The following is a 23,014-nucleotide window of genomic DNA, read 5'->3' as shown; positions in this document are numbered from 1 at the left end:
TAGATTCAAGTAATTCTTATATAGTATCGATTAAAAATATTGTATCATCCAAGAAATACAGAACACATAATATAATATTAATTAATAATATTGATATATATTACAATATTAATATTAATAATATAATATTGAAAAAGTTTTTTATCTTTTTCCCTTGTTGTTTTATTTATAAGATTATTAAAATAACAACAATAAAATAGAATTTGATAATATTTATACTTATGTTTTTGTTCATTAAAATAATGATCTTTCTGTTTCCATAAGTGATGCAATATTTTATCGGTATTGCAATACTGATACTGTATACAGGGTCTACCAAAAGTGTGGAAACCCCTAAATATCTCGGAAAATATACGTTTTACAGAAAAGTGTTTCCAACAAAAGTTGTAGGGTTTAAGAAGATCTATATACTGATTCTATCAGTTTGACCTTGGATGGCGTCGTCAAGGTCAGGTCAAGGTCACATTGACTTTTTTAAATGACACCCCCTACATTTGATTGCATATTCTTATAGCTTAATTCAAGAGCTTTCCAAAACACTATAATAATGTTCATTTTTATTAAGTACTTTGCGAGTTATGAGGGTTGAAATAATTTCTTAATTTTACATAAACCATAAAATATCTAGTAAACCATTCATTTTTCGATTATCTTACCTTCATACTTTTATGTACAAATTAATGAGAGGAATCAATTGGTGTAAAGAAAACACATAGTTGTTTCTAAGAAAAAATATGTAATTTGCAATTAACAATTCCATATTTTTTCTTAAAAACAACTGTATGTTTTCTTTACACCAATTGATTCCTTTCATTATTTTGTACATAAAAGTATGAAGGTAAGATAATCGAAAAATGAATGGTTTACTAGATATTTTATGGTTTATGTAAAATTAAGAAATTATTTCAACCCTCATAACTCGCAAAGTACTTAATAAAAATGAACATTATTATAGTGTTTTGGAAAGCTCTTGAATTAAGCTATAAGAATATGCAATCAAATGTAGGGGGTGTCATTTAAAAAAGTCAATGTGACCTTGACCTGACCTTGACGACGCCATCCAAGGTCAAACTGATAGAATCAGTATATAGATCTTCTTAAACCCTACAACTTTTGTTGGAAACACTTTTCTGTAAAACGTATATTTTCCGAGATATTTAGGGGTTTCCACACTTTTGGTAGACCCTGTATAACAGTAACTATACTTTGCTAAATTGTTATAAAAAAGAGACAGAATTATATTAAATTAACTAAAAAAATATCTCTCTCTCTTTATCTCTGATTATTAGGTGTCCGAAGCATGCGCTAACACATGTGTGAATGAATGTGAGTTACCTTGCACGCAGTTTAAAGGTTGTCAGTTTTCACTCCACAGGGAGACTCGACCCCACCATTCTCTTCATCATGATGCCGCGAAACATTCAAGAACCATTGGTCGGACTACAAGCCATTCGTACAGTTGATTCGTGATCACCCAGCAAGAAAGAAAGATTCACCTGAGAAGACTCTATTATATATTTTCTATATTATTTATTTTTTTGTTGAAAGCAGATGCGATAAATCCGACGTCTTAACATTGCCATGAGCCTAGAAGATTGTATTATCGAGATCTTTTGACAATTACAGAAATGTAATTCTAAACATTGAATCATTTCAATAAATTATACAACGTGATCAACCGAAAATTATCTGAGTGCGGAAACAAGTGAGACAATCCTGTGGCAACCGTCCAACAATGTCACGAGCATCCTGACACAGAACCGATATTTTATTTGCTCGTAGATTTTTCAAACATCCGGTGACGCGTATATCTCTTTACGGCATCGCAAAAGAAGAGGAACTTCTCGACAATCGATCACGAAAAGTCTAAATTGACGACGATGCTAAAGACTCACGATTAGTGTGCCCGCGCAAATTTCTTTCTAAAACGCGCCTCGTCGATCTTTACTGTGAACATTTATAGGATAAGATGAGAAGTAAAATGCATTTGCTAATTGTCACTTTGTTTCTATTATCCGCAATCTATGCCGAAGAGATATCTACTGGTATACCAAATGATAACGTAGAGGAATCAATCCTCCGAGTAAGAAGCTTGCCAACGACGACCGATGTGATTGAAAAGAATTGGACCAGCCTGTCAGAGGCGCTGGATGTTTTCAGTGCGCGTAATTTAGTAAAAAATTGGGTCGAAGGAAAATACACCATCGGGGTGCAATGCGGCAAAGATATCACGACGTATGTCGAGGCTTTAAAGAATGAAGAATTATGGGCTCTTAAAAGTAAGATTAAATTTTATTATTCATTACGCTCAAATATCTTAAACTCGAAATTCTGAATTAATTTTAAATTTAGAACACTATATTAGTCTTCTTTATTTATAAATTAAAAAATATATTTTATTTTTTAATATATTATTAAGCTAAAAATATAGAATTTTCTTATCAAAATACACATAATATACAGGGTGTCCTGTGACTGAAGGTCCATATTTTAAGGACGTCACATATTCATATCAACTTTCAATGCTTGTATTTCTGTTAAGAAGCATTTGTGGACATATATTTATTAGACTTTTTTTACTCTAAATGGCATCAGCAACACGCCCTTAAAGTATGGACTTTCAGTCATGGGACCCTGTATAAGAGCTGGAATATATTTAAAAGTCATCAGAGAGATATTAAAAAAAATTATTAGATATTAAAAAAAATATCGATATATAATATGTAAGTAAATTATATAAATTATTTCTATAATATATTAAAAAAAAACTAATTTGGAAAAATGACTTTTTTTCCACATATTTTTAATGTTAAACAACGAAAAAATTTCCATCAATGTAATATAATAACTTATAATTTTATGGAATCTCTTTGTAGAAACTTTGTAGAAACATAGAATATTCTTAGTCTGTAAAGACTGAGAGTCTCTTATATAAAGATGAATAAAACTGTTATTTATATAGTGGCAGATAAATCGTCATCGCTTATGTTTCTTTTTTTCTTCTTTCTATTTATATTATGAAATTATTATACATATTGTAAATGACTAAAAAGGATTATGTCAATAGAAAGTTTAGCCACAATAACCGCAATATTAGCATTAGTTATAAAGTATGGATCTTAACTATCTTCAAAAAAGACTTCTTATTAAAATTTTTTAAAAGAGCATTTGTGATTTTAACATTTTTATCAGCTAATTTATATATACTATTTATATATATATATATATATAAATATATATAAGCGGCTGACTTTTATTATTTCGTGGATTTCGGAAATATATAATATCGCTTATTAATACATTTCCATAAGCATTAATCTTTTAAAACAACACTTTTCTTTGTATAATAATTAATAACTCTCAATAAATATATTACAGTTTTATTGAACTATTAGCTTCAATGGCTGCTATCTCAATATGGCAAAGTTACAACGTATAATACATTATATAACTTTTAATTAACTTTAAATTAACTTGTAATATCAAAATTTCGATATTACAAACGAAATAATCTCGATAGTTTACCTACTAATAGAATACGATCATAGTTAATGAGAGTCTCGAAAGAAGAGACATTGATTATATTAAATTATCTACTTTCTAGGTGTTTATGTAAGTTTTATTTTAAATATTATTCCAAGTCATTTAATTTAAAGTCTTTTGCATTCAATTATATTGTCGTATAATAACTTTACAATTTTTGTTTATCTTTTTGGTCTCATTAGAAATACGTGTATATGGAAGAAAAATAAAGAATTCAGGGCAAGAATTTTTGTGACCGTGTATTAATCTTTTTTAATCTTTTTAATTATAATCTTTTTATCATAATGAAATTGAAGTTATATATAGCAGAACAATTTTCTGTGCAAGGCAAACAACCTGCTCCACCGTATGAAGGAAATCTTTATGGAGCAACAAGGATTTATACTTGGAACAATTTGTTTACCTTGTGCACAAAGTTGTTTTATTAATAAGTTGCTTTAATTTCTTAGTCCGATGAAAAAAATAATAATAATAAATACACATCATCAATATTTTTTACAAATATTCATTCTTGTAGTACATTTTTTATTTCTGTTCTTTTTATTTTTTATTCTTAATGGCCAAGTGAATCATAAAGATAAAACAGAAATTGCTCATACAGCAACACGATTACAAATATTTTCATTTTTATTCGCAATGACTAAGAGAAATATAAAGATAAAGTAGAGAATGCAAAGTTATTGTACAGTAACACGATTACAATTACAATTATTCTATATTTTTATTATCTATATTTTTATTCGTAACAGCCAAGAGAAGCATAAAGATAAAGCACAAGTTGCAAAATCAACACGTTGCAACATTACAATTGAAAATTACAATTAAGAAATGCAAAAAAATTTGCAAGAACTTGAATTTTTAATTAAATAATATAAAACTTACTATAGCTAGTTTATTATAGCTTAAATTATATAAACAGATAAAAAACTTAATGTAATTGATACCATTTCTCTTCGCAATAAATATTATATAATTATTATGTTTCTCTTTTCATGCCGTTACAAATATCTTTTATAACACACCTACGATATTCTCTTATATAATCTATGACGCTGTACTAGGTATAAATTCTTGATCTAATTACATCGTATTTTATGTTTCGTACGGAACAATTTTATATGTCCCTGTACGTATGCATCGCGACTTTCTCCCACATGCAGCTTTCTAAGTTACATTGCATCGAGAAGTGCTAAATCATTTGAGTGAGATGCGAATTATTCGAATGATTTCTTTCAATTGCATAATGTTCGTAGAAACGAATGCATCCGCAAGGATATACTGTCAGTATCTTTTGTCGTTATTATAATGATAGATCGAGTTGTGATTTGAGATCAAGTTACAATCAATTTTCTATTAAAATCAAAATCAAATCAATTAACGAGATATTAACTATTAAGCGGACTTTAATTTTACGTAATTTTAATTAGAGATTTAATCAGAAACGCGATATTTGAAATATTATATATCAATCAAAATCAACAACTTCTACTTCATAATTTTCCTCGAGTATTGATTTTGAATTTGTTAAAAACATTGACATTTTTCAAATTAATGCTAAATTCAAAGATATTCTGTGTCATCCGGTTCACACTTGAAATAAAGAAAAAAAGATGCGTCAAAGTCGCGTTAATGAACCGGTTGTGGGAATATCCTTACAAACAATTGCTCGTCTTCTCTTCCTGGTTTGTCTACTTTCATGATTTCGTGAAGTTTCACTTTTTTTAGCAATGAGACAAAGAGTCGACAAACATATCGGCTTCACAAGAAACGTAGCGCTGATTAGCGAGGCGCGCCCTCGTTTCATTTTTCTCGGTCAATACCACTTTCGATATATTCGCTAAATGCGCATCAAATATGTCTAAAATGTAATCGTTTTCACAAAAAGATTATCTTATTTCTGCTATTTAATTTTTTTAATAAATTTAATTTTCATTCGATGTATAATAGATTACACTTCATCAATTTTTTCGTCATTTAGATATGTTGTAGAGGAAACTGTTCTATGTAATTTCCTGCAATCAAATAGGGTACATATAGAAGAGTATATAGGGAGTTGTAACAAATTAAAAAAAGATATAACAAATTAATTAAAAAAGAATTAATAGTAAAGTTTGTGTACGTCATAAAAATCTGTTATTGTCTGAAGAAGCCTTACGACTTTCACGCATATCATAAAAGGAATGTTTTTTTATTCTTTTCAAATGTCAAAAATTTTATTATCTTAGATCGCATCAAAAGAATTTCACGATTTTACGGGTTTTATTCTCGCTTGAAAGTATTTGCTAAAATCAACTTGTGTAAAATCAACTTTAAAACATGATTCGGTTACATATTGTGTTTCTCTTCTTTTTTGATGGAAAAAAGACTACACATATACTTATATAAATATAATTTCTTATATAAATATAATTAATATAAATATATAATTCTTATATAAATTATTTTTTCCTCAAAACACCATATTTTTCGAAGCTCAATTTCGTAAACAAAAAATAGTTTATATAAATAATAGTTACGTAGAAAGATTTATATAAATAAAAGTTATATTTACAATATCACAATATTTGTATATAAATCGCGATGTGTTAGAATATTTTCATTATGTACATATATATTCATATATCTCTCTATATTATCAATACATACGAATATTTATGATATAAATTAAAGACTTGAGATGCGAATTTTTTTGAGATTTACTTTGACATTCGAATATTCCATATCTATAAATGCACGCAATTTATTTCATTACTTTATTCGAAATTGCTCAAGCAACCTTAAATCACAGACAAATATATCCTTTCCTTTTCTGTGTGTTCCGAATTTCTTGTTCCGGAAGAAACTTGAGAAGGAACCTGGTACCTGCAAGTAAAAGTCTTAAGTAGGCCAGGGTTCACATTCTCTTCTCTCTCTCTCTCTCTCTCTCTCTCTCTCTCTCTCTCTCTCTCTCTCTTTCGCCTTTCAGAAATTCTTCTCTTCGTCTTCTCAGAAATTGAAAATTTATAGAGTCATAAAGAAAGTATTGATGCTATTCGTTGAAATAAAATAGACGTGAGCCGATTTTTCGTACTGATTTTTACGGAGTCTTATTGCATTCGATCGAGTCTAGTTGCATTCCTCTCATCAAACGATTATTACACACATAAAACAGCGTCTTTAGCAAAGAAAACAAATTTAATCGGCCGCTTTCACTCTTCGCGAGCCCGCGATGCGCATCATTGTTACGATATTTGTGAATTTCATGAACTTTACGCGCGAGCAAAGGTGAAATGTGCATCTGCGCTCAAAATGAAATATCATTAAAGGGAACATTATCGTTATGACACTTTAAAAAGAATCGTTTGTCTCGAACGTGACGTCGCTCTTTTGACTTTCGGAGGCATTTATTCTCTCACGCATTGTATATTCCAGTGTCTCCACATGTAGAAAATATCACTTCCTGATTTCTATCGTTACAAATAGCTAAAAGAACATTGTTGAATTATTATGCTGAATATATACAGTTGCATTGTTAAATTATAAAATTAAGCGTAAAATGAGATATGTGAACGAAAGCGTAAAAAACCTCTTATTTACTTAGAAAAATAGAAAAATTTCGTAGAAATTCTTTTGTGTACGCATAATTCAGTAATTTTATTAAAATATTTTTCTTACAGATATAAAGATAAAAATTTAAATATTATTTCAGAATAGTTTTAGAATAACTTAAACATTATATTTTCCTTGAATCATAGACTTGTACTATTATTTTGTTCTACAAAGTTAAATAGAAAGGTTTAACAGAAATTGTAATTATTCATTATATTCATATGCATTTGCACAATACGATCATCTAATTATAAAATCAATAGGCAATACTAATTATAATATAGAGCGAGGTTATACGATTTCTTGATCCAATTTTTTCATTTCTTTTTGAAAGTGTTGATCGCAAGATAAAGCATTAGACGATTCTTATCTAACAAGAAGAGTTATATAAATAAGTGTCTCTCCAAATGAGATTTTGATGTTCGAACATATATTAGGATCAAAAAATGTTATAGCATGATGAGCATGCGTATGTATAATTTATGTTTTACAATTGCATTGTGTAAAGACAAAGACAATGTGCAGAAACTCGATTAATATTAGAAAGCGTCGAGTCCAAATCGGCATTGCGATTAGCGAGATTATACTATTCGAGGAGGAAGAATTACGTGGCAGCTGGGGATGAAATCAAGCTTTCGCTTTCGCGGAAACGCGTTTCTATTTCTAGACGATTTGCTTTGGACGGCAATATCGGCGAGTAACATGTCATAGGATTACGTTCATTCTACGATAATTCACGTTCTCCAACAACGTGAATATTAATGACCACTTTAATTAAACCTTGAAAATCACAACAAATGAAACAAGATGAAAATATCTTTATTCGATTTAAAAAATATTGCGCTTATTTATAATTTTTTAAAATATAATTAGCTGAAATTATTTTCGCGTAAAACTTAATTGATTCTATCTTTCTAGAGTGTTAAAATTGTGGAAAGCGACAAGATATATGATGTAATAATAATGTATAAGATACATGATCTAATATATAATGTATGAGTTTTTTTAGACATATCTCACACGTGAAGACGTATATCCCCGAGGTATATAGCGTGCGAATGTCCGATACGCTAATTAAGTATAATTTTTATGTTGTACAAACTTACGTCATACGCGGCAAGTATTAATCGCAGGTTGAATCAACGGTAACTGGCAAAATTAAACAAAATTAGCTGTTAAACGATATAATGTCATTAAACTATCGACCGCAATATTTCTATGTGTAATATTATTTCATTTCTATGTGTAATATTGTTTCATTTCGATTGTTGCAAAGTTATGTTTCCAATACTTATAATGCAGGAGTTTATATTGCTTTACGAAAATTCACTGGAAACTACAGAATTATGCAGAAAAAAAAGAACCAATATTTATTTTTCGCTAATTTCTACTGAATAAATATTACTTAATTAGAGAAATTCTGTGTAGGCAACATCAACACTGGAATGTTAATTATTGCTGAATTCCGAAGAAATGAAATTAACGTACAATGAAAACTATATGGATGCATTTCTTTTCGCCTAAAAAAGATTTTATTGAAATTTCTTTTCGCGGATTTTTTAAATATAAAAAAGAAAACTTCCGAATTTTTTCAGTGACCCAATTTATTGAAAAAGTGATGATTCTACAAGTAGTTCCAGATGTTAATAAAGCAAAGAGAAACAGGATAGAAAGTATACATCGTTAACAAGCCCAAAAACTGGCAAATGTTTGCTCACTCTTCAGTTACGTTTTCATCTGTAATTTTTTATAATCATCGCTAAATACTTCTGTTTTTGCATTCTTTAGCACTAGTACTGCATCCATCGCGATACATTGGATCTGAGAAAAATTCTACGCTAAATTATAATCTCGATCGCGTCTAAAAATTTTGCATTTAAAACACATTTTTAGAGCAATCAAATTTCAAATAATGTCGTTAAAAAATAATATCTTTTTATAATAGTACTAACATAACTAAATTACAATTTGATTGACTTAAGGAACCATTAGAGGGATGAATTTTTTTCGTATGATCGATGCATACAAATACGTTGATTGCGTGTATGCTGTCACGATAGAATTTTGATTTGCTCGAACTCGTATTACTCAATTGCGAATAAACGAAAAGGTCAATCACACTATGATCGACTATTTCACTAACGGTCAATTATGGGTTCGTTTTGAAACGTACCAATTTATTGTCGCAATAACGTGACTATAAATGACAGCTGCATTAGAAACGGGATGCGTTTCACTTTCGTGTATCGAGGTTATTACATTTTCGTGCACGGAAAAAGAAAGTCACCGCGCCTCTCTTTTGGTGGGACATACGTTTCACAGTTCACGTGTCCGCTTTCATTCTCATACACGAGAATGTCGTTGAATGTCAATCCACAATATTTCGTCTTGTAAAAATAAAATAAATAACGTTACGTAATTTTCACAATAGTTTATTGCGTTTTAATTTGTGGCTCTGTATACTAATTTTTCTCAAATTTTTTTCTAATTTGAATCGTAGGAAAAATTTACAGCTATTTATATTTTAATTTAAATAATTTAAAATTTATTAATAGAATTATATAGAATTATAAATATATATACATATATATTTTAATAAAATTTTATTAATACAAGATTTATTTTTTAATAGCCAATAATACTATTAAAAAACGTTGATCATTTTGTTTTGTATTATATATTACTTTACAATATTTCAGCAACATTCTTATTCAGATGAGTATTTTAGAATAAGTCAAGTATTTTTTTTATCTTGTAACAGAAAGTTTAAGAGGAGAATATTATTGCTACTGTCAATGACTGTCAAATCAATAAACTGTTATGCTCATTTAACCAAACAGGTAACAAAGTGGCCCATGATTGTATAAAATCAATTGCGATATTCCGTAGATAAAATGTGAGAGATTTTATTTAACAATGTGTGTGAAAACGAACTATTGTATATTTAATTTAAGTAACCATAAATTTGTTCTTAAGCACTCTCATATTTATAAGAGTGATATATTGTCATATGCAAAGATCAATAAGAGGCTAAATAAAGAAAACAGAATCATTTAAAATCCAAATGTCAAATGTTTAGATTACTAAGCAAAATTAAATTGCAATTTAGATAGATCAGACGCTTTCACCAGAATATCGCGTAAGAAAGAAATTCGTACACGCTCCACTTTCATATTGTTAGTCAAGGACGTTTATACTCTCGCTAACGCGTGACCTCTCTTAATTTAAGAAAGCAAACCAATGTCAGGCGGACATCGTCAATGCCAGACGATTAGATGGTAGTATTGCAACACTAGCTTCAATCAGTATGCAAACGCGTTTCTCTCTCTCTCTCTCTCTCTCTCTCTCTCTCTCTCTCTCTCTCTCTCTCTCTCTTTCTCTCTCTTTTTGGATTCATACTTTCTCTCATTTGTATACATGATACATATACAAATAGATCTACGTAACAAAGTAAGCAAATAAGTTTACATAATTTAAAAAAAAATGCATACGCAGAAAACTACTTATATTTAAAATTATGAACAAAATATTTTACGCGTACTCTGTACTTGATTATTAATTGTTATTAATTATTATAAATTCGAAACAAAAGTAACGCGATGGAGAGTCCTAAAGTTTCTTAAAACTCGTTTTGAGAAAATAACGTTGCATAAAACGTGCAAAACAATATTATTTTTTTGGTAAGATTACTTTCTTTTTTAGCCTTCAATGTTGTCGAGAGTCGACGCATTTCCTGGTTGGATTTTTTCTTTCAAATGTATGAAATTCATTTTAATCACGACGGTAAATTGCTGTCGAACAATTTTAACGAGTATATATAAAACTGTCAGATTTAAATATAATTAAAATAAATGTCATATAGCAATCTGAAAATTTTTTAGTCATATTAGAGGATAATTAATATTTACAGTTAAAAAGCCAATTATTGTCGTAAAAAATTTTATATAAATATAATAAATATAATAAATAAAATAGTTACAACATATCTCGTAGAACCGTAAAGCCAATTTTACAATTGCTAAGTAATTTGATTACTTCATGCATCATATTTATAATTTTAATTTAGAACTTTCAAAATAAAAAGTGATATTACTTTCTTACAGAGAGAGTCGCAATTCTAAGCAATCTGTCAATAGATAATTACATTAGAAAATACAAATTTGTTTACTGTAAAGTTAGCGTTCGTGAACGTTGCGATAAAATTTCGAGAAGAAAAGTAAAAAAATTATATCTAAATCAAACACTTTTGAGCCATTTACTGGATCGTTTTACATGTAATTTTTTTTAAGTAACAAATATCGCACCAAATTCGTGATTTTTTAAAAATATTTAATAATTTTTAATTGTTTCTTTTCCAGGAAGCAACAACATACAATACACTTTCTCTATATTGATGAGTAATTAAAAATATTATATAAATCTTATATTCTCAAGGCATTTATAATATAATATAAAACATGTAACATTAAATTTTTTACGAAAAAAAAATAATAATTTTATGCCAAATTGAAAATAAATGTTGTTTGCGGTTTTTAGAATTACGACAATGCTTTAATTGCGTAATAGCGTTACACGTGTACGAATGGAATTAAAATAGTGCTACTAAGATTCCAAGGTTCAATAAAATCGAGCGTTGCATTGATTATTTATGTTTCGCAGCAACTGGAATCACGTGCCAATCATGAACTTGACTTTAAAATTTTGCGATAAAATTGTAACTGAATCACAATTTAAAAGTCAATGTTCTAATTATTAGCCTTCATGTCACTCATAAATCACCAAATATTCACAATAGTAAGTATCAATGATCAATAAACAAAGTCTTTCTCAAGAAGATGTAAAATCTTTGAAATCTGTTGATTTTTATTATTTCTTTAAAATATTTTTTCTGTATAAAAATTCAAAGAAATCATAAGTATTTATAATTTTTTTCTCAATTTTTATGAAATAAATTTTTTTTTATTAAATTAAAAAATGTATTTAAAGTTAAAATGTATTTAAAATTAAAATAATTTAAAGTGTTAAGTAATAAATATAAGGAATAGTTTTTATACTTACATATTTATAATTTTCAATAAACTTATTGCATTTTTTGTCCAGTTTTATTAATTATTTCTAAAATTATTAATTTTTTCCATTTTTATATTCTTACATTAAACGTTATAAAACACATTTTTATTGTACAATTTTTTTTTAATTTATTGCTCTTTATTTATAATTTATATTTCATTTTATATTTTATTATGGACATATAATTATAATTTAAGATATATATATCTAATATTATATAGCTAATATGTATATAGATATTTAATATTATTACTAATACGTTTGCGATATAGATAGATATTATCTCATCATTTTTATAATCTTTTTGTAATGTATAAATCTATCTAACCAATTTAAAATGCAAACACGGAAATCCTATTAAATCACTTCATATAAATTCCTCGCCTACTTACACATACATTGTATACCACAAGCACCACAAATATGACTTCATAGTCAATGATGATAATTACATAATTCTTATGTTACTTACCGCAATTATCTTTTCCTGTAAATTATTCGCGTTGATTTAGTCTTACAATCAGCATATAATTAACAGATACACGATTCTTCTGCGCAGAAAGTACAGTAAAAGTGAATTAAGAATTAACTTAACGGAAAATATATTACAGCAGTGATTTAAATAGCAGCAAAATAACGAAAACGTGAATAAAAATGTTATTTATATGCATTGTTAAATATTTAAGAAAATATCAAAGTTGACAAATTATAAGATGTCGAATTCTGTAGAATTTTTATAAATATTTTGTAGAATATTTATGAAAATTCTACAGAATTTAATGCTGAAAAATATCCATTAGTACACTTACAAAATTATTCTATTAATATTACACAATATAAAAAAAAAATATTCGAGTAATTTTAAAAGACCTATCAAGTGATTAAAGAAATTATCCAAAAAAATTATTTGAATTTTAAAAAGGATGATATAACAATAGAATTATCATAAAAATGAAAATAATATAATTGATAAACTATTAAAAAACATATTTAATAAAATATAATTTAAAAAAAATTAAAAACATAATTTTAATTACAGTTAATTAAAGTTAAATTAATAATTTTTCTAATCATTTTTTATTAGTATTTCTTTTTCTGCAAATTCGAAATCATCATTCAATCTCTAGTTTTTCGAAATTCTAAAAATAAATTACCTAACTAACTTAAGTAATTTAAGCTAAATTTTATGAAACTTTTTCTGGGAATTAAAATTGGAGCGGAACTAGTCGAAACTTTAAAAAGTTCCCAAAACAAATTTCAAAAAACAATAATGAACATGAAAAATGGTGACGTCGACCGCAATCTTAAGTGAATAATCATAAGTGACGTAATGAATCCGTGGTAAAGCCGAGGTCTATGTAATACAATCTTATAAATCCTTCGTCATATACTGACGTGATTAGATAATTTCTTTTACTTCCCGAATAGAAAGTGCATACTTCGTTAAAGGCAAGTCTTTACGACGCAAGCCTCGCCGTCATACCTCCCTAATGACGACACGCTAATACGCTATCTTTAAATTGTCTACGTTACGATATCGAGAGGATATTACACTACTTTTACAAAAAAGCACTCGCGTGTTTATCAAGCATACGTATAACGTATAAAAGTTATGCATACGTATAAAAGTTATGCAGTCTATATATAAGTTATTTAATCAAATAGAAATCAGCATGTCTTGACATTTAAGCGAAGTTATACTAATATTATATTAGATAATAGCCAGCACTGTTAGTTAATTTATAGACGATTTATGTTAGTAAGGACAAATAGATTATAATAAAATTATTACAAACGATTTTAAGCTAATTTCTTATTGCAATTAATTAGAAGAGTACAATATGTATATATATGTGTGTACGCATATACGCGCATGAGATTGTAATTCCATTTATAAACTAAAAACCGAATTAAGTTGCAATTGACAAAGACTAAACAATAATGAAAAAAATTAAGGAAATTCTATATAAAATTTTTGATTGATTCAATGTTTGATGGAAATGAATTAGAATTTTGTCAAATTGATTGATTGTTTCAATATCACAAGTTATATAAAAAACAAAAAAAATCTATATTTTTTTCAAAACATACATACATACATTTTTTTCAATAAAAATAATTATAGTATTTAATATTTAATCGATCAATAGTACATAAAATTTTCAGCGACTCAATTAGAAAAATATATCGATAAACGGAATCGATTTTAAATGTAAGATTTTTAACATGCATTGTGCCTCAGACTCTCATTCAGAAACCAGATTATCGTTTTCACTCTCACGAGTCATCGACCTACTTTGAATAAAAGTACTTTCGCAGCACTCACCTGACTGACTACTTCCGACTTGATCGTTAGCTCTTCGATGAAAGTGTTCTCCAGCGATCGCTTTCGTCACTTACAAGGTGTTTCAGAACTCGTGACCTTACTTCTCCAATCGAAGACTCTTTCTGCTCAACATACGGTTGATTTCTCCTTCCTGAACACATTTTATATGCATAACTAGATCAAAATTGATGCAACATGAATACCCATACAGCACAAGATATTCTATGAACATCCTAGAATATTTTATGAATATTTGAATATTCTACGAATGTCCTAGAATGTTTATGGAATATCTTATGCTGTATGGGTAGTAATAGGACTAATAGAATAAGAAAACCATTATTATTTATATTTTTCTTCTGCAATATATATAAATATCTATATAATCTATATAATTTATAAACAATAATAAAATGTATACATATATATATATATATATATATATATATATATATGTGTGTGTGTGTGTGTGTGTGTGTGTGTGTATTTTATGTCTTTACAAATCAAATATTTCGAGAATAATACATACAATAAAGAAAAGTATACGAAAATAATAATTGTTCTCTCGTTTTCCAGTGGACGACGCATCGGGCAGATTCACCAATGGATACTTTTGGGGTAATTCATATTTTACTGGATCAGCCACCGAATGCGAGTACATAGGTCAAGATTACAGTCGAAGAAATCCGAAAATCGGTGCAGAGTCATCGATCGAGGAGGTACGAGAATTTAATGCTGAGCCACGAAAACTAATCAACGCAGGCCTCAGCGGAACTAATATGTGGACTCAGACAGACTCCATTCAAGCACCACCACCTTATCGTCTAGGATTCTATATGATGAGACTTTCTGTAAATGCGACTCGATATACAACAGTAAGTAGCATCGATATATAGCGTGCAATTTATTTGTTAAAATATTATTCAATTTTTCTACGTGTTTTCCTAGTTTATGAAAATGTGAAAGAAATTCATATTAACAACATATATTTATTTCTACAAAGTTTTTCATGTGAAGTAATGTATTTTTCAATATTACAAGTTGCAAATAATATTAATAATATTAAAAATCATTAAAAATATATATGAATTTTATAAAGTGTAAAAAAGAAATACTTGTAAGAGTAATATATTTAGTTTAAAAAAATAAGAGATATGAAATTTCTTTTCGTAAACATAACGTTTTCATAGAATTTAACGAAAAAATCCCAATTGCCAGTAATTATGCTTACAATATATTAATTACGACGCTATTTTCTAGTGCAAAAAAGTTAACATTTTAATGTAAATGCATAATTTTATGAAGAAATAAAGTAAAATATCTTTTCCGCTAAATTCCTAAATTAGTGCTCATTTTTTTATTATACTATTTTAGAGTGATGTTTAATATAAAGAAAGTCTATTCTTATTTCTTAGACAAGAGTGATTCATCTGGGTGTTTGTCTGCCATTTTCGTGCTTTGCCTCCGACGTCGCCGTGATCGGAAAACTCGCTGCGGGCGAATTTGCGGCGAAGCATTCGTCGATCGAAAAAGTCAGAGATCAACACAATTTATATGACATGTATACAGATCCGGTCTTCTGGATTTTAACGTAAGTTTGCAGGAAAAGAAGATTAAAATTAAATTATACAAAATTAAACTTAAATTAAAATTATACAAAATTAAACTTAGATTAAATTAGAATTAACTAAGTCATGTTTTATTAATAAGTAAGATAGATATGACGCAATGTGAAATTTAATGATACATATAAGTGTATATATAAATTGTTTTAATTGTATTTTATTTTTTCATTTATTCATTCAAAGTTGAAATATTGAAAATCGAAGTTTTTTTTAATAGATTAAACATGCGCAAACAATGGAAATATTCGATGTGTTTTAGCGCTGTCTGCATGATTGCCTTGATTCTGATGATTCTCGGCACCGGATACGATTATTATCTATCGAATGTAGTAATCCGTAAGAAAAACGTAATCTACGATTTGGAGAAGCACGGGAAACTTGATCATCTCACCAATAGCAACGGAAAAGCGCTAAATGGTAAAGAACTCTATGTTCTAAAGTCATTCAAGTGTTTTGTTGACCATACTTATCGTTATTGCAAAATAACATCAGTGCAATTAAGATAATGACGACTATTTCCTGCTGTTTACAAAAGGATGTCGCAGATTCCTCGCATATTTTTTCAATTCTTGCATAGATTTTTCAATCGAGTCAAAGTCGACATTTTCTTATTGAAAATATAAATGGCGTCTTTTATTTCAATTTCTTAACATTGAACATTTTTTTGTACAATACGAATTTCGGATTATAAATATTAAAATTGAATAAAGAATAGAACTTTTTTATCATAATTTTTATAATTTATTTATTTGCCTTCATAAAACTAAAATTCTCGTTTTAATATATAATTTTTATAAATCGATATATATATATATATATATATATATCGATTTATAAAAATTATATATATATAATATACGTATATATATTATATATATATAATATATATAATATATATATATATATATTAATTATATATATATATATATACATATACTTACATCTTTTTATAAATATCATAAATGAATATTTTTATTAAAGAAAAGAAATTTATTTCAAATAGAAATGAATTGTATAATAGTTATTATATAATAGTAGATAAAAAAAGATGCGAGAGATCTGAATCAGTTTATATGAAGGTAAAAAAAGAGAGATTTACGAAAATAACTAAATGACAAAAAGCAAAGCGCGTTTCAGCATCGGATAATAACTGCTTTGCAAGGAAAAATGCTATAGTTCGCTAAACTAACTCATCTCGCGGTATAAAGGACGATGCTGTAATCACACGAAACGCAATTGCCTTGGTGATGCGTCTTTCGTGAGAAATAATAGTACAGACTAATATAAAGCTCGACCACTCACAGACTATCAAGACTAGACAAGGACGGTACCAAAAGTAGTGACACGATTTATTATTATATTCCATAGCTGTACAAGGTAAGGTCTACCTTCCTGTTCCAGTGGCACATTCTAGCAGCAATGATGTGCAGCCGATTAATAATAACAACGATCGTGAGAGTGGCTTGCAATCCACATCTACCACGGAGGGGCGACAGCTTAGTACGTTAAATTTGTGTCTTATCTGTATCTCTAAAGTTCTTAAAAATATTATCGTAAAAAAATGATGAATACTAGAATAAATCGCAAAAATACAAAAGCCATTTATTATGAATTTATATTTATATATTATGAATTTGAATATCATCTTTCAATATCATTAAAAGTGATTAACTATTTCCTCTTTCATTCTCTTATTTTTTTAAACATATTCCAATTTAACAATATAACTCAATTAATTTCTTTTTACTCTTGCTGCTTCTGTCTTTTATATGACTTAAAAAAATAGTTATACTAATAGCAAAGAAATTCATATAAAAGTAAATTCAATAATTATAAGATCCAACCCTTTGATTTAAAAAATTAATTAAAAGTGCATAATTTTTTTTATAATATAAATAAAAATTCTTCTTATAATTAGCAGAGGGATAAATTTTTTTGACATTTCTATTGCTTTTACAGGTATCCCTGAGGAACTTTTGCTTTCGTTTTCCGTTCGTGCCAATCTGAAGGTCATCTGCGACCACAATGTGGGTGGAGACACCATCAGCACAGTGCACGGGCTCAGAGCGATATCGATGGCCTGGGTTATCCTTGGGCACACGTGCATCGTTCTTTTCAAGTATTCGGACAACATGGAGTATCGTAAAGTGGTGGAGAAGAAGCTTCTTTTTCAAACTATAACGAATGGAGCCTTCAGCGTCGACACTTTCTTCTTCATGGGCGGTCTGCTAGTGAGCTTCCTATACTTCAGAACCAATGCCAAGGGTGACTTGAAGAGGCTCACGCAGGGCACGCGAGGCTTCGTCGCGGGCACCCTGAAGTTCATCGGGCTTCTTGTGTACAGATTCAGCAGACTTACCGCGCCGTACATGTTCGTCTTGGGTATAGTTGAGATCTCAATGAAATATTTCCACACAAATTCCGTCTTCGAGCCTCCGACGGCGGATCATTACAATTGTCCTAATTATTGGTGGAGAAATTTACTCTATATTAACACTTGGTTTCCTGTCGAGCAAATGGTACGTCTTGTGTTATCTATACTACAAAGGAGTGCAAAAATTACAATTTATAGAAATTTGTTTTTGTGATAAAATATCTAATTTTCCAAATCTTTGAGATTATTAATTCTATTTTTTCACCCTAAATAGAATAACATTTTATATTCTCGATACATTCATAGTAAAAGTTAAATGATTTTCTTTTCTTCTCTTTAATTTTATCTGGATTTTTAATTTTTAATCTATTATTTTTATAAAAAAATTGATTCAATATTTTTAATCACTGTATATTGATCTTTTTTTAATTTTTACTTAATTTATGAATTTTATTCTTTTTTTACTATCTCCAGATGAAATTATATGATTTCATGTTGTGGCATTACAGTGTATGCTTTGGAGCTGGTACCTAGCAGATGATACACAATTCTACATTGTTGGTGGTGTCATACTAGTATTAGCTACGACTCATTTCAAAAGCGCAGCTTTTGCATTAATCAGTTTACTGGTGAGCTCGTGGGCAACTACTGGTTATATCGCTTTAGTCAATAATCACATGCCGAGCTCAGATGATCCGTTGGCCCTCTTCGACAAGATCTATGACAAGCCATGGACGAGATTAGGTCCTTATCTGATCGGAATGACCGTCGGCTACTTCCTCTTTAAGACTGATTGTAAAGTGAAAATGTCCAAGGTATGATCAGCTGTACAGTTAAAATTCAAGAAATACACTTTAAAAAATGTCTCTCTAAAAGATCGGAAACCTTCTTAGATGTCTTTACAATATTTGTTATTAATTTTTCTTCTCGATACACACCAAATTTAAAAATAATTTTTAACGCTGTTATTTCTAGACTACTGTCGTCGTGGGATGGCTCCTGTCTTCCGCATGTCTCTTGAGTTTGCTTTACGGTCTGTATGAAGCGGAACTTGCACCCGCTACAGCCGCTGCGTATTCTTCGTTAAGTCACAGCGCGTGGGCATTAGGTTTAGCATGGATTGTAATAGCATGTAGCACTGGCTACGGAGGTGAGAGTATAAACTAATAAAAAAATCATTAGATTAATTATAACAAAATTGTTGGAGTCATTGTTGCATTAATCCTTAAATAAAAATTAAATTTCCAGGATATGTAAATAAAATATTATCGTGGCCACTTTTGTATCCATTCAGCAGAGTGACTTATTGTGCTTATTTAGTTCATCCGCTTGTGATCCGTTTGACCGCTATGAATCTAGATTCACCGTTTCATTTAGGAAAAGATATAGTGGTAAGTTTATATCGAGAAAAAGAAGAGTATAAATAAAATGTTATATGAAACATTGTCATATCTTTCAGGCTATAACATTCATGGGACAACTAGTGCTGTCTTATGTGTTTTCCTTCATAGTGTCGGTCACTTTCGAAGCGCCGGTAGTCAGTATGCTGAAGATTCTTTCACCGAAAAAGCGAAGGCGTATATAATATTGAGAGATTAAAATATATTTAACTCATACATCATTCGAACAGTTATTTATACAATTTTATTTACACATATTACGTATGAATTTTATAAAAATCTGCGAAATAATAGCAAAATGTTGTAAACGTATTACATATACACACTGTATTAACACTTGTTTCATCTGTCATAAATATGTAACAGCAATGGATTTTTTTGTGTATCTAAATGTAAAATAAATTATTTCTCTTTTTATTATATGTAAAGTCTGATATAGATTCTGACACAATATTCTTACTGTATGAAAAAAAAAATAAATAAATGCGCGCATATGCGCTAATGAATTCAGTTTTGTAATAAATGCTTGACTTTTTTATAGTAGTAAATGTTTTCGAATAATATAAACAAAAAGTAAATATTATATCGTCTTATAGAAGTTATTTATGTTGTATATTATGTTACATGTAACATATACCTTCAATATTAACGATTATCAAGTAATAATGCAAAGATTTGTTCCTCCTTCTTTTTACAAAGCACCTTCTATCGCAACTTCTGTATTAATATCGACAAAGTACGGACCTTCGTTAACGAATTGCTTGAATTTTTGCATAGTATCTGCATCGAATATGTCTCGTTCTGCTTGAGACAGACATTTCACGACTTCGTATTTGGCGTCCTTACACTCTTTAAACGATTCGATGTTTCTATCCAATAGGAACTCTACCAGACCCGGATGAATAGATATATACTCTTGTCCCCATACTTGAGAACTAATCACTCCCAAAACCTCCAAACCGGCCTGCCTAATATCGGCGAACGGTTGTCTGCATATTGATACAATCATATCTAACGGATCGTCGCACAATGAATCGAACCACTGTTTCGTTAGAGATAAGATTCTGTTGTCTTGTTCCTCTTTCTTGACCTCGAGTATAAGGGCAAGATTGTTTAGGCCGCGAATCCTCAATGTGGTCGGCATTCTCTGCACTATATCGGCAATCTTCTTAAGAGCACCAGGCATCGCATCTCCTAGAGCTTGCAACGCGTATTTGCCCTCGACACTTGCAGATACGAATCCCAGGGTATCCAATGCAGAACCCAGAATATTCTGATCCCCACTATCTATTACCTCGAATAGTGCGGAGATTATCACAGGATACTTGGAAAACAATTCATTGGGCCAATGACGCGCGACATTACCAAAGAACTTCATCAGACCAGGAATCAGAAGATTTGACAAAGGATTTTCATTAGCTTGTGCTATCTTTTGAACCAGTTTATTCAATACCTCTTGTTGTTCTAAATAACTGAGACCCTCTTCGAATATCGCTAATTCAGTCAATATTTCCAAGGCGTTTAACTGAAGCAGTATATCTTCATTCTCCAGTACATTGATTAAACTGTTCAGAAAGCCTGATTGAGCCGATACTTCCAAAGCCTCTCTAGATGTCTTGGCTATGTCCACTATAACTTCATAAATACGAAAGCTGATAGTATCATTCTGTAATAATCTGGCAAATGTTCTCAAAAGTTCACCCTTATACAGAATGTGTAAGCCATTTGGATTCTTTCCAACTTTTTTCACAATATTTATCGCACATTCAGCGACTGTTAAATCATTATCACCAATTCTGTTTATAATCGAAATCAAAAGAGTGGTATCTGCAAGCAATTGGAATATCTTTTGCGGATGCGAAGCTGTCCGCAAAAATTCAGACAGCACAAGCAACCTTACACTAGCATTTGGATTAGTTATCAAGGCAGATACTTCAACTACATATCTTTGATATATTTCTCCAGGTTCTAATACACTGAACAGAATGGTTAGAATGTCGCATATCTGCTCTATAACTTCTCTGTAATGAAAAGAAGTTATTGAAATATCTTGTTTTTAATAATAAATTTTTGAAAATATTAGATCACATATAGTAATTACAGACGCAAGAAAAAACATTCTATATTACATCTTATAAAAAAATAACAATAAATGATCTATACCTAATTGTAGTAACTTCCGACTATTGTTGTTTATATATAAATATTTAATTTTAAAATACTCTAAATGGCGGTTTTCAAATATCTCACATTGGATTACTTGCAAATATAAATCTAATATAAACTATTATTCAGAAAATATACTGTTTTATTTTTTAGAATGTTTATAATAAGACCATCTTATAATAATCATGTTGCTTCTCGTTAAACTTAAAAAAGCTCGACTGATTCACAGAAAATTCATTTGTCATCGTACCCGTTACTGGAGGTTAATTGTGAAAAGAGTGATTCGTAATCCAAATTCCGGGCGACCTGTTCGGCATCTCGATTGTTTAAGCTACCGAATTTGATCTTGATATCCGTCAAAATGTCCTTCTTTTCTTCGACATTGTTCAATTCACATAGACGTAAAATCTTCGCTTGATACCATTCCGTCATGGTCAGTTCATTGACAATTTCTTGCTTTTGCTCGACAACTTTAACTGGCACTAACGCTCGCGTGAATAAGCGTTAATCAACATAAATGCAACTCTCTCTTTCAGGTTAGGGACGTCTTTGGGAAAATAAATTACGTTTTGTTATGGCTGTGTTCCAAAATTCACTGCCAGTACTGAAAATCTATAGTGTACGTCATGTAAACTAAAGTCACTAGATTAACAAAGTACCGCAATTTTGATCTCAATAAGATAAGATGGAGCAAAAATGGTTAAATAGGTTAGGTTAGGTTAGATCGAAAAAATTTATCGTTTGACAGTTGGCAGCCCTACGAGATGCTGTGCAGAACTGCGCGTATACAAAATAAATTTGAAATCGCTTCTAGTCTAATCATCTTCACGCGATCGACTTTATTTGAATTGCACGGCATCACATCGAATTATGATGCGGCACCGATTTGTTCGAACGTAATTCGAGACATCGCGATGCTGTA

General features: G+C 29.4%; 2 protein-coding genes across 3 annotated transcripts; one reads left to right on the top strand and one right to left on the bottom strand.

The window, feature by feature from the left end:
• Positions 1-1,437: 1,437 nt before the first annotated feature.
• On the top strand, positions 1,438-20,436 carry LOC105254198 (O-acyltransferase like protein). Of its 2 annotated transcripts, none has more exons than XM_011262712.3 (10): positions 1,438-2,279; positions 15,104-15,402; positions 15,943-16,118; positions 16,412-16,569; positions 17,554-17,652; positions 18,112-18,671; positions 19,036-19,341; positions 19,502-19,676; positions 19,775-19,917; positions 19,986-20,436. In XM_011262712.3, the coding sequence occupies exons 1-10, from the start codon at positions 1,970-1,972 to the stop codon at positions 20,109-20,111; spliced, it is 2,352 nt and encodes a 783-aa protein (XP_011261014.1). In that variant the 5' UTR covers positions 1,438-1,969; the 3' UTR covers positions 20,112-20,436. The 2 variants fall into 2 exon arrangements, with proteins under 2 accessions (XP_011261014.1, XP_011261012.1); XM_011262710.3 differs by having other exon boundaries at positions 17,521-17,652.
• Positions 20,437-20,503: 67 nt separating this feature from the next.
• On the bottom strand, positions 20,504-22,675 carry LOC105254199 (26S proteasome non-ATPase regulatory subunit 5). The gene is made up of 2 exons (XM_011262713.3): positions 22,343-22,675; positions 20,504-21,947 (listed from the first exon to the last, which is right to left on the bottom strand). The coding sequence occupies exons 1-2, from the start codon at positions 22,522-22,524 to the stop codon at positions 20,618-20,620; spliced, it is 1,512 nt and encodes a 503-aa protein (XP_011261015.1). The 5' UTR covers positions 22,525-22,675; the 3' UTR covers positions 20,504-20,617.
• Between the last annotated feature and the right edge of the window lie 339 nt (positions 22,676-23,014).

Source organism: Camponotus floridanus, unplaced genomic scaffold (genome assembly GCF_003227725.1).
Source record: "Camponotus floridanus strain SB8 unplaced genomic scaffold, Cflo_v7.5 scaffold22, whole genome shotgun sequence".
Lineage (NCBI taxonomy): Eukaryota > Metazoa > Arthropoda > Insecta > Hymenoptera > Formicidae > Camponotus > Camponotus floridanus.
This window is presented reverse-complemented; position numbering and strand designations above follow the sequence as displayed.